Source organism: Rhagoletis zephyria, unplaced genomic scaffold, assembly GCF_001687245.7.
Source record: "Rhagoletis zephyria isolate East Lansing unplaced genomic scaffold, Rhagoletis_zephyria_1.1 Rzeph_scaffold_00109, whole genome shotgun sequence".
Classification (NCBI taxonomy): domain Eukaryota; kingdom Metazoa; phylum Arthropoda; class Insecta; order Diptera; family Tephritidae; genus Rhagoletis; species Rhagoletis zephyria.
In genome coordinates, this window is record NW_016157193.1 from 254425 (window position 1) to 267332 (window position 12908).

Consider the following 12908-nt stretch of genomic DNA (forward strand, 5'->3'; position numbering starts at 1 on the left):
AGAAATCGGTTGAATAAGCATTAAAAAAACCGCAAAATAAGGTCCCGGGTACAAACGTATCCCGGGTGTGTGTTTACGTGGTATTTTCTGGGTGTGTGTTCTAGGGTTAATGAAAATACTAAAAATAGTAACTTGATTTATTGCAATGATAGCAATGCATTGTTCGACAAATTTGGATATAACCATATCCCATATAACACAGTAGGGAGGCGAAAATATCACAGCTAAACGGCCAAATACGTAAACTTAATTTTGGCTTCTAGATTACGATGGCGTTTTCAGAAAATCCGTATCACGTCAAAACTTTGAGATATTTAGGGGGGGAGTTTTAGAGTTCTGAAATTGAATTTTTCGTCGTTTAAAACACTGCTCAGGTTTTGCATTTTTTTCTGGGCAAAGGTTTTGATAACTGATCTTACTTAACTGGGATCTTTTAAATTCAATGGCGTCCTTCGTATTTTCCCGATTGGCGCTAGTTTTCGAGATAACGGTGCCAGAAAATCTGCTTAAATTTTAGGATTTTTGTTAATAATTACCTCTGTTTTAAGGTTATTTTACTAAAATTGTACGCGTGACTGTATTTTAATATTACCTTAGCTATTTCTGAAAATCATGGAAATCGGTTCACTGTAACCATATATGTAATACTTCTATATTGCTAGTACAATATGATCGCTGTGAGTTTTCCATTCTAAATCAAAGAAAGACAGCCTATGAAAATATTTGTGATTGTAGAAGATACGTGTATATTTGTAAACTACTACATAGAATGAAGTGCCATATCATAACAGGGAATTCAACAAACAAACACAAATTTGACGGTCTCATGTTTCCTTCACGCTGAAATGTATATCGAGCCCTAGCCGCGAAAATGAAGTAAGACAACTTTTTTCAAAATTTAATTTTGATGCATAAATGCCTCTTAGAGCACCTGCATCAAAAAGTAAATAAAAAAAAATATATATACATTATTTTAAAGGTTAGGGCTCGGTATGACGAATTTCTCCGATGCTCCTCGTTATTTGGAAATGTGAAAAATTGGAAGATAGAAGATCTTTTCCAAATAAGACAAAACTTATTTACACATAAAGCGGTGTGGTATTTTATATGTTGGCCGAATCCAATAAAGCACGTTATTCGATTCCCTTCTATGCTGATTGAAGCCAATTGGAAATGCCAACTGATGCCAAGTCCTTCTCTAACTGGTATTTATATCCTCTGCCACCACCTCACCTCATACCACCTCATAGATTTACAAAAATTTTATTTATTATTAATTTTTCATAAGAGTTGTTTTTAAATAATAATTTGTGAAAGCGCTCCTGAAGTTTGAAAAGTAAAATTGTACATTCTCTTATCGGATCTCTCTTTCTCTTTTCAATATTTGGGCACTCTGATATTGGAGAATGTACTGTGAATGTACTAGCAATATAGAAGTATTACATATATGACTATAACATATAGCTCCCATACAACTGATTGTTCAGATATGTGGTTTTGCGTTACAACTCATATTTTATTTCGCAATATTTTTTTATAATAGTAGTTTATACACAGCTTGGACCTGAATTAGGGTTCTTTTCAATCCCACTCTGGCATATTTTGGCAGTTTCTGTTGTACGAATGACTTTTTAATACCTTTTTTGTACTGTGAAAGCTGTTGTTTGTTAAAGTCAAAGTGGTTGAGTAATGCTTTCAAATAGGCGGCGGTCTATACCGCGTCTATTTCACATAAGTTGGGAACCAAAAAACACAAACCGAAAATCTACCCGCGCGATTACTGTCATATTAATTGATAAAAAACATCGAAAATTTTGCGAAAAACTTTTATTCACCATATCATTGCCTTCGGAAACTCCTTAAGGTGAAAAAAATTAAAAAGCTTTGCAATAAATTAAACAAGTTTTGTTTCGTTTGTGGTAAATTCGTTTTGAAATGAGACCAGCGTAAATTAGTCTCAAATAAAAATGCACTAGCGTTCTATAAATGGTACTTTTTGCAGTCTGAACCTGCACAAAATAAATACACTCCCGAATTCACATGTGTTTCGTGCATTAAATAGTGCGATGAATTTTTGGTGGACAAAAAAAAAACGATTTTTGTTATCATTCGGTTTACCAATGATTTGGACAAATCCCGGAAAACGCGAAGCTGAAAATTGTTATGCATGCACCAACAATACATTTGGTTTCAATCGAAAAAGTAAGTAAATTTAAATAAAACCATGAAATTATGTATAGTTTGCCCTCACCTTAATCGCTGAGTGTATGAAATAGGTAAAAGTTTCTGTATGTTTGGAAGGTACCACGCCTAAGTATAACCTGCCTAAGCCTGCAGCAAATGTCCAAATAAAAAAAAATGCTGCAGAACTTTTTTAGTTTTTGTCCGCCGAACAAACAAGCTTAACATTTGTATATCGATGGCTGAGTGGAAGATCTACCTATCTCGGCAGCCAGTTCGAAAACGCGCTATCTCAGAAAACTTTTCAACAACGCCCTACTTCAGAATTTGATTGAAGAACGCACTATTTCAGAATTTTATTGAAAAACATCCTATCTCAGAATTTTGTTGAAGAACGCCCTATCTCAAAATACATTGAAAATGTGCTGAGATAGTGCGTTTTTAAATCGGAAGCTGAGATAGGTCGATCTTACACTCAGCCATCGATTTATGCATATATATGTACGTACATATACTCATAAATATTTAATTCAATAGATCGGTCTTGTGTCGTCTACAAAGGTNCAAATAAAAATGCACTAGCGTTCTATAAATGGTACTTTTTGCAGTCTGAACCTGCACAAAATAAATACACTCCCGAATTCACATGTATTTCGTGCATTAGTGCGATGAATTTTTGGTGGACAAAAAAACGATTTTCGTTACCATTCGGTTTACCAATGATTTGGACAAATCCCGGAAAACACGAAGCTGAAAATTGTTATGCATGCACCAACAATACATTTGGTTTCAATCGAAAAAGTAAGTAAATTTAAATAAAACCATGAAATTATGTATAGTTTGCCCTCACCTTAATCGCTGAGTGTATGAAATAGGTAAAAGTTTCTGTATGTTTGGAAGGTACCACGCCTAAGTATAACCAACCTTGGAAAGTCTGCAGCAGATGTCCAAATAAAAAAAAAAAAATGGTGCAGAACTTGTTTAGTTTTTGTCCGCCGAACAAACAAACTTAACATTTGTATATCGATGGCTGAGTGGAAGATCTACCTATCTCGGCAGCCAGTTCGAAAACGCCCTATCTCAGAAAACTTTTCAACAACGCCCTACTTCAGAATTTGATTGAAGAACGCACTATTTCAGAATTTTATTGAAAAACATCCTATCTCAGAATTTTGTTGAAGAACGCCCTATCTCAAAATACATTGAAAATGTGCTGAGATAGTGCGTTTTTAAATCGGAAGCTGAGATAGGTCGATCTTACACTCAGCCATCGATTTATGCATATATATGTACGTACATATACTCATAAATATTTAATTCAATAGATCGGTCTTGTGTCGTCTACAAAGGTGTACCGAGCGCTCATTTACCTGTTGCACAGAGTGATGCATTACAAGTTCCAAATCAAACTGTCTATGATTGCAAACAGTCTATGGCAACGCCATTACCACTAGATGATGGATCTGATTACATTCCGATTGAAAACAATTTACCGTCTTTCTTATCCCAAGAACACCTTAACAGCATGGTGCGTAAATTAAGGGCCTTATTCTGTATCACGAACGACAGGCAAAACGAACGATTCGTCTGCAGACGACAACCTCTCTGATTGCGATTTTTAACTCTATCGGTCGTCTTCGTCTTGCTTTTCATACATTACGTTGCAATGGTCTCGGTTGCGTTTAACCCGGCTAAAATGATGCCGCCGGACTAATTTTGAAGTATTCCTCTGCAGACGAATCGTTCGTGTTGCCTATCGTTCGTGATACAGAATAAGGCTGTAAATCTCTCCCATAACAACGCTATGATTTTGGCATCAGAACTGAAAAGCGTGAATGTTTTAGCACCACGACAAGATCCGTTTATGCCATATTTCAAGTTATCGGAAGATGGCTCTCAGGCGTATTGCATTGATGTTGCAGGTTTGAGGAATGAAATGGGAATTACTGACTATAAACCCGAACATTGGCGTCTCTTTATTGACGCATCAAATCGAAGTTTGAAAGCAGTCTTGCTCTATTGCGGTAGTAGCAAGAAACCCGTTCCCATCTTGTATGCGGTTGGAATAAAGGAATCATACGAAACAATGCAATTAATCTTAGATTGCATCAAGTACGAAGAGCACAGGTGGCGCGTGAACTGTGATTTTAAAGTTCTCTCACTACTATCAGGCATGCAAACGGGCTACACTAAATACTGTTGTTTGTTCTGTCATTGGGATAGTAGAGCCAAATGCAATCACTATACCAAATGTGATTGGCCAAAAATAAAGAAACAATCGATTGGTGAATTCAATATAGTTCACGAGCCCTTGATAGTGCTTAATAAAATCATGCTTCCCGATTTACATATCAAACTTGGTGTTGTTATATATTTTATTATATCTCTCTGTTGCTTTAAGAACCCTATAATTTTTATTTCAGGTGTGCTTAATGGGCCGGACATCAGAGGATTAATTAAGGATCAAGGCTTCTTGGAAATTCTTTATGGTACAGCAGCCGTTTCATTGGATGCACTTCGGGCTTTAATTAAACACGTTCTGTGTAAAAATCGTTCACCAGAATATGCAATTTTTACTGCGAACTTGATGGAATCTTTTGACGCCTTTGATGTGTACATGCCGGTGAGGTACGAGAGAGATTTCACCAATCCACTATGTATTTTGAGGACGGATTCGCTGGAAAACGATTAAATTCAATGTTGGCGGACTTTTGCTGATCGATCGCAGGAGGCAAAGGATATTAAAAAAAAATCATTCGAGCAATAGAAACTATGCCATGGGATTGAAGAGAACCCAAATTTAGGTCCAAATAGTATATAAAGTAATATTATAAAAAAAATATTACGAAATAAAATATGAGTTGTAACGCATGACCACATATCTGAACAATCATTGTATGGGAGCTATATGTTATAATGAACCGATTTCCATGATTTTCAGAAATAGCTAAGGTAATATCAAAATACAGTCACGTGCAAAATTTTAGTAAAATAACCTTAAAACTGAGGAAATTATTAACAAAAAACCTAAAATTTAAGCAGATTTTCAAGCACCGGTATTTCGAAAACTAGAGCCAATCTGGAAAAACGGAGGACGCCATTGAATTTAAAAGATCCCAGTTAAGTAAGATCACTTATCAAAACCTTTGCCCAGAAAAAAATTCAAAACCTGAGCACAGTGTTTTAAACGACGAAAAATTCACTTTCAGGACTCTAAAACTTCACCCCTAAATATCTCAAAAGTTTGACGTGATATGGATTATCTGAAAACGCCATCGTAATCTAGAGGCCAAAACTAAGTTTACGTGTTTGCCCGTTTAGCTGTGATATTTCAAAACCTTAAAATTTACCTATAGTGTAATTGGCGTCTATTCATCGATGGGTTTTAAGGTTTGAAAGCAGTGCTTTTACACAACAGTGGCTTGCTTCCATCAGTCCCATTGGTTTACGCTACCGATATCAAAGAATCTATGACAGTATGGCTGAAATATTAAATTTCATAGATCACAAAATTCACAAGTAGCTAATTGTAGCAGATTTCAATGTACTACCAATTTTTAATGGCATGCAGGGTGGTAACACAAAATATCCATGCTATTTTTGTGAATGGTACAGTCGAGCAATAGCCCTTACTTCGTTCAAAAAGAGTGGGTTCCACGTACGTCATTTGTTGTTGGTGCAAATAATAGTATAAATATTCATCTAGTTAATATAACGGACATTATTTTACCACCGCTGCATATTAAACTGGGTTTAATAAAGCTATTTGTGAAAACACTTGACAAAAATGGTGCAACATTCAAATATCTTGAAAAATTTTTTCCACGTATAACTTACGCGAAATTGAAAGAAGGGTATTCTTCAGGGACAGCAAATAACGATTATCTTTGAAATTTCAACTCAAAAAATCACACTGAAGGAGAAATACTACGTACATAGGGAGTAAACCAATATATTTCTTATTACGCGGAATATCTTCAGCGGCACTGATTTTTATTTTTTAATTTTTACTTATAAAAATCATGTATAAAGGGTGAACACACCAAAACTGCGACACTTAGAAATTACTACCAGAAACAAACTAGAAGGCTTTTAAATTATTTTTTTTTGTATTATATAACTTGGAAGTTTAGATGTTATTAAAATGATAAAATATTAGTTATTATTTGCTCCATATGCAAGTGATCGGTATTTTCATTGCACACGCGCCATCATGTTCTGCACGACTGCATCATCGACATTACGCGATGCGCACAACTACTTTGTTTTGCACTCTTCAATAATTTTCACTCTTTCAGCTGTTTTCTTCAAGATTCCTTTGACAATTGACCAATATTCCCCAATAGGACGTGGCTCTGGGCTATTGGGTGGATTGCAGTCGTGAGGTACAAAATTGATGTTATTTGCATTATACCACGGCAATGTGTCCTTGGCATAGTGGCAGGTTGCCATGTCCGCCTAGAACGATGGCCTACTCCTTATCTGTTGATAAATGACAGAAGACGTCTTTTGAGGCACTCATCCCGATAAACTTGATCATTCATTGTCCCGGATGGGAAAAAAGGGCAGCTCTTACGGCCGCAGGANGCGAAAACGCACTGAGGACCTTCCGAGCACTGTTTTTATCACTTTGACCATGCTAACCCCCGCTCCCTGGTTTTCTCGTAACTGTCAGGCCTTATTTGTACCGATTAAAACCCTGCAAACTGTCGAATAGTGCACTCTTTAATTTTTTAGCAATTTTACGTGTACTTAAGGCCGGATCATTTATAAACTCGTGCAAAATGGTTTGTCTCGTTTCTAGCTCGGTTGCCATTTTTAACTCAACTAGGAATCAAATTCAAATGAAATTTCTTCTACGTTCATCTAAGGTCTTGGTCAACTTACGGTATTTGAATTTCAAAATATTGAACTCGTTTTGGGTAAGTTATAAGCTTCCCAAAGTGTCGCAGTTTTGGTGTGTTCCCCTTTACTCATTATTTTTTACGCAGACAATCGTTATCGTAATCGTTATGTTTTGAGTTCTAATTTTTGCTCGGAAAATAATCGTTACGTTTTAAGTTTTATTTTTTGCTCGGAAAATAATGGTTACGTTTTAAGTTTTAATTTTCGCTCGGAAAATGATCGTTACGTTTTAAGTCTTATTTTTTGTTCGGAAAATAATGGTTACGTTTTAAGTTTAATTTTTTACTCGGAAAATATTGGTTACGTTTTAAGTTTTATTTTTTGGTCGAAAAATAATGGTAACGTTTAAGCTTTATTTTTTGCTCGGAAAATAATCGTTATTTCTTGAGTTTTATTTTTTGCTCAGAAAATAAAACTTAATTTTTACGTGTGCGTATGCGCAGATGAAGACGAAGTCCATTTTCATCCTCATCTTCATCTCTATCTTCATCTTCGTCTTGATTTTCGGCCCATTTTCATCTTCATCATCATCATTATCTTTATCCTTGTCTTTTTATTTATCTTTAACTTTGTCGTGTTCGTCATATTTATCATTAACTTCATCCTTCAATATAGGTTGTGAGTGTCTGTGGTTTTGCCGTTGCCCTTGGCTTTGTTTCTGCCCTNGTGCGTATGCGCAGATGAAGACGAAGTCCATTTTCATCCTCATCTTCATCTCTATCTTCATCTTCGTCTTGATTTTCGGCCCATTTTCATCTTCATCATCATCATTATCTTTATCCTTGTCTTTTTATTTATCTTTAACTTTGTCGTTGTTGTGAGTGTCTGTGGTTTTGCCGTTGCCCTTGGCTTTGTTTCTGCCCTTGTATCTTGCTCTCTGTATTTCAATAACCGTTTATTTAGATTTTTTACTTTACTTTACTTTTACTTTATTTAGATTTTTCCCGACGTTTCGCTAAGATTTTTAGCATCTTCAGGGGATTTTCTCGTTTATTTACTTGCGCAGCAATAAATATAAAACATTAACAAAACAACAAAAAACTAATAAACGTATGAATAGTTGCACTTTATTTCATAAACCAAATTTTGTTGTTTGATTTCTATGGGGGTTTTTGTTTTTGTAAATATTGTGGATAAAGTGCAATTAGATTTGTATGCTAGCGTTATGTTAGGTTGTGTGGCAATGTGTTGATTTAAGTTTTCGGACAACGCTGAAATATCGATTTGTGGTGTTTGTTGTTACTTTACTCGACGTTCTATTTATTTCTGTAATTTTTTGTTTTATTAAGTCGCGTGTTAATTTTTCTGGGTAGCTATTACTTTTTCGAATCTTTTTGAGTTTTTCTATGTTTATGTCGTGAAATTTCTTGTCACTCAATGTAAGTAGTATTAAATGCAATGGTAAAGAAGCCGAAAATTGCGACAAAGTGTGCATCGGAACAACCAAGTGAGCCCTGGGTACTCGTCTTAGCGAACACGAAGCTGACAAAAAAAAAACAAAGAAACAGCACAACACTAGCACAGCATGTGAATACTAGTGGCCATACAGCTGATTTGGCGAACGCTAGAATAATTGATATAGAGAAAAGAGCTGTTGCCGATATTTACAAAGTCGACTGTAACTATGGAGTGACGTTGATTACACCAAGACAATGCAAACACAAGTTCACTGCTTGGCTGATAATACGGAACTGAATTTATTGTAACAGACTAGAAAGGGAGAAATAAACAGAGTTCTTCATATAAAGGACAGTGATGTAAACATTTAACATTTAATGGGGATAAAACGTTGAATAATACATAACCTTAGACATATCATAAAACCAGAACATTCTCCCGCCTGTTAAGAGACACCTTAACCCTCAGTAGGAAGCTTGCATAATTTAGTAACAGGGCGCTTTATCGACCCATGAGATGTCTTAATTGTTGCTACGCGCACCAAATTGTCTTTGCCCGGGTGCACATCAGTAACTCGACCCATTTGCCAGCACGATGGTGGAGCACGTTCTTCATAAACCAGGACAACTGCTCCAGGCTTTAGATTTTGTTTTTCTTTATACCACTTGGCTCGCTGCTGTAGTGTAGTGAGATATTCACGCTGCCAGCGATGCCAAAATTTGAACGTCTTCGAACCCAGGTTCAGCTACTTGTACCAGTGGTTGGCCAATTAAAAAATGACCCGGTGTTAAGACATTGATATTGTCAACGTCGTCATCATAAAGAACTGTGAGAGGCCGAGAATTGAGTTGTGCCTAGATTTCACAAAGTAAGGTAGCAAATTCTTCGTAAGTGAGCCTAGTTTCGCCTAAAACACGTCGGAGGTGAAATTTCGTTGCTTTAACTGCGGACTCCCAAATTCCGCCGAAATGTGGTGCACCTGGTGGGATTAGATGCCAGTTGATGAATGAAGTGGCCATATATGACCCGACATCTCGAGATTTGGACATCTGTTTGAAACTCTTCATTAGTTCGCGNAAATTCCTCCGAAACGTGGTGCACCTGGTGGGATTAGATGCCAGTTGATGAATGAAGTGGCCATATATGACCCGACATCTCGAGATTTGGACATCTGTTTGAAACTCTTCATTAGTTCGCGGTTGGCGCCAATAAAGTTTGTGCCATTATCGCTGTGCATATCGGATGGCAAACCTCTGCGGGAGACAAATCTTTTTAGAGCTGCTATGAAAGCGTCTGTAGTCAGATCTGAGACAACTTCAAGATGCATTGCGCGTGTAGCAAGGCAGACAAAAACAGCGATATAACCTTTGATTGGAGCAGCATTGCGACCTTTGTGAGCCTTCATCAAAAAAGGGCCAGCATAGTCGACGCCAGTGCGAAGAAATGGTCGCGCTTGAGTAACGCGGCTGGGGGGAAGATCTGCCATCTGCTGAGNTGGAAGGCAGAAATGTACAACTTTGGTAAACGTGTATCGCAGCTGCCAGCTTGGTCAAGCATACTGCGCTGAGTTTCTGTGAATCGGTTGAGGGTTGTATTTAGATCTTTCACTCCAGTACTTGAGATGATAGCTGATGGGGTGGAGCGAGTGGCTAGCAATACGAGAAAGCGTTCTTTGAGGTCCAGATAGACATCTTCCTGCGAAGAATATTCCGACACTTGGTCATCATGCGATGCGATTTTGTTGTCGACATCTACAAATTCTTCCCATAAGGCGTCAAGCCGGTCGCACCGGATCTTCAGCGCCTCATAACTTGTAGACTCAGTTGCNATTGTCGACATCTATAAATTCTTCCCATAAGGCGTCAAGCCGGTCGCACTGGATCTTCAGCGCCTCATAACTTGTAGACTCAGTTGCTGCTAAAACATAACTTCTATATTTTGTGAAAGAGCCTTTTATTTGCCCGCGCGTACGAATNATTAATTGAGGCAGTGACAGAGTATGAACAGATATCCTCCCCGCCGTTATGCACTTTGCCAGCAAGTACATAACCAAAGATAGTATTTTGGATGGTTGGAAAGCCTGTTTTGCTGGTAAATTTTCCATCAGTAAGAAAGTCGAAGAAACGTTGTGAGCCAATGAGAACATCTATTGGCTGAGAGATAAGCGAACCGTCGTCTGCCATGTTCAGGTTTGGTGGAAAACCGCAATGAGACGTATTGACCGGATCTGACTTATCTTGGTGTGAAATGCGATTCAGAATAAAAGCATCAATGTTGACTGACACGTTGCTGTCGAAACGTGATGTGAGCTGCAGTGATACGATACCTCTTGTAATAACTGATTTTGCTCCTCCAATTCCACCAACCTTGATGCGCCCGTTTCTACGCGAGAGCCGCNGCCTTTTATTTGCCCGCGCGTACGAATTAAATTTGGGACTTCCATTAATTTGCGTTTGGTTTTGTTTAATATGTGAATTTTCGCCAAAGGTCTTTTGACAGATAAATTATGTGAGAGCGCTCTGAGACAACAGTTAGGCTGCGCTTCTTTTCCACCGTTTGATTATAAGTACAAGACGAATTATTGTTTCTCAAATTATCGCTCACAGTAACAACGGCATTTACTTACGTATGTACATACATGAGTGAACGTCAGATAAATAGGAATAGCTTTTGAGTTTTTGTTTTGCCTTTTGAGTGATTTCCTTTTTATGTGTTATTTTTTTTCGGGAGGCGAATTAAGAGTGAATTGAGGTAAACCGCAGACTGAGGATAACTGTTCAGGCTACACACAATGCAGCTTTTAATTTTAGTTTTGTCCGTACACGACCTTTTCGCTAGGTTGGGATGTCTTNGTTGACCGGATCTGACTTATCCTGGTGTGAAATGCGATTCAGAATAAAAGCATCAATGTTGACTGACACGTTGCTGTCGAAACGTGATGTGAGCTGCAGTGATACGATACCTCTTGTAATAACTGATTTTGCTCCTCCAATTCCACCAACCTTGATGCGCCCGTTTCTACGCGAGAGCCGCAATCGTTGGACTAGATCTNAGAGCAAAAACAGGATTCACATTAGATATCTTGAGAATAATGTAGAAAAGGGACAATGCAATGAAAATTGCCGCAGTTTATTTATTATGTTTATAAATATTGGTAGTATTCAGTTCAGGCAAAGCGTTGGTAACGATTTTTAGTTNGATCTTCAGACACAGATGTTCCCATTGATGCTGAGTCCATCAGCACCTTGCAGACCGACGCTCCGGTGGTATTGGTGTTTGAAGCTTTCACGACCGCTGTAGGAAGCGCAACCCTTTGATTCACCATATTNGAGAAATAAACAGAGTACTTCATATAAAGGACAGTGATGTTAACATGGAACATTTAATGGGGATAAAACGTTGAATAATACATAACTTTAGACATATCATAAAACCAGAACAAGAGCAAAAACAAGATTCACATTAGATATCTTGAGAATAATGTAGAAAAGGGACAATGCAATGAAAATTGCCGCAGTTTATTTATTATGTTTATAAATATTGGTAGTATTCAGTTCAGGCAAAGCGTTGGTAACGATTTTTAGTTTTATGTTCAGAGTTTAATTTTAAATGTAATGTAAGTTAACAACTCTTTTGTGTTAAACTTNTTGTCGTCCACATAGGTAGCATTTTTGCTTAGAGGTGCAATTGCTGACTCTGTGCTCTCCGGAGAGGCAATTGTAGTACAAGTTATCATTCTTCACGAATTCTCGCTTTTGAGTTACACCCAGCGATTTGAATTTAGGACACTTGTAAAGATGATGCGCACCATCGCAGCTGGTGCACGTTGCAGGTGTGTGATTAGAATCTGTTGCTATGAAACAGCGAGCACGAAAAGAAGTGGAAGCGCCGCTCTTATATGTTTCCATGCACTCAAGAGCTGACCATCTTTTGTTTAAAAATTCTATAAATTCTTCGATTTTTGGATGATCCTTGGACCCTTTGTCGCTTTCTGCCCATTGGCGTTTTGTGTCATCATCCAACTTTTTTAATAGCATGTATATTATCCAGGGATCTCGGCTTTCTGCATCTGCTCCTAACGATTTCAGCCCTCTCAAGATGCAGTCTGTGTTATCAGCTAGCGTGCGGATTGCCACAGCTGACGGCTCAACTACGCTTTTGAGCTCGAAAAAAGATTTTATGTAGGAGATGATTATGGGTTTTTGCTTGTCATACCTCTCGCATAGCTTGCTCCAAGCTCTGTCGTATGCTTCATTTGAGCAAACAATACCCGAAATCACCGTTTCAGCGTCGCCTTTCAGATACATTTGCAGGTACTGGAATTTTCGAGATTTAGATATTGTATTTACGTTGTGTACAGTGTTTAAAAACAGATCTTTAAAAGTTGGCCACTTGCAGTACTCCCCATGGAAGGCAGGAATGTC

At 37.6% G+C, this 12908-nt stretch overlaps 2 protein-coding genes across 2 annotated transcripts in view; one reads left to right on the forward strand and one right to left on the reverse strand.

Moving 5' to 3' along the window:
- The window catches only part of LOC108377704 (uncharacterized), a 260456-nt gene that overhangs the window by 229975 nt on the left and 17573 nt on the right, over positions 1-12908 (forward strand). The window lies entirely within an intron of this gene.
- On the reverse strand, positions 9226-9925 carry LOC108377740 (uncharacterized). Its single transcript, XM_017634004.1, has 2 exons — positions 9586-9925; positions 9226-9463 (listed from the first exon to the last, which is right to left on the reverse strand). The coding sequence occupies exons 1-2, from the start codon at positions 9887-9889 to the stop codon at positions 9339-9341; spliced, it is 429 nt and encodes a 142-aa protein (XP_017489493.1). The 5' UTR covers positions 9890-9925; the 3' UTR covers positions 9226-9338.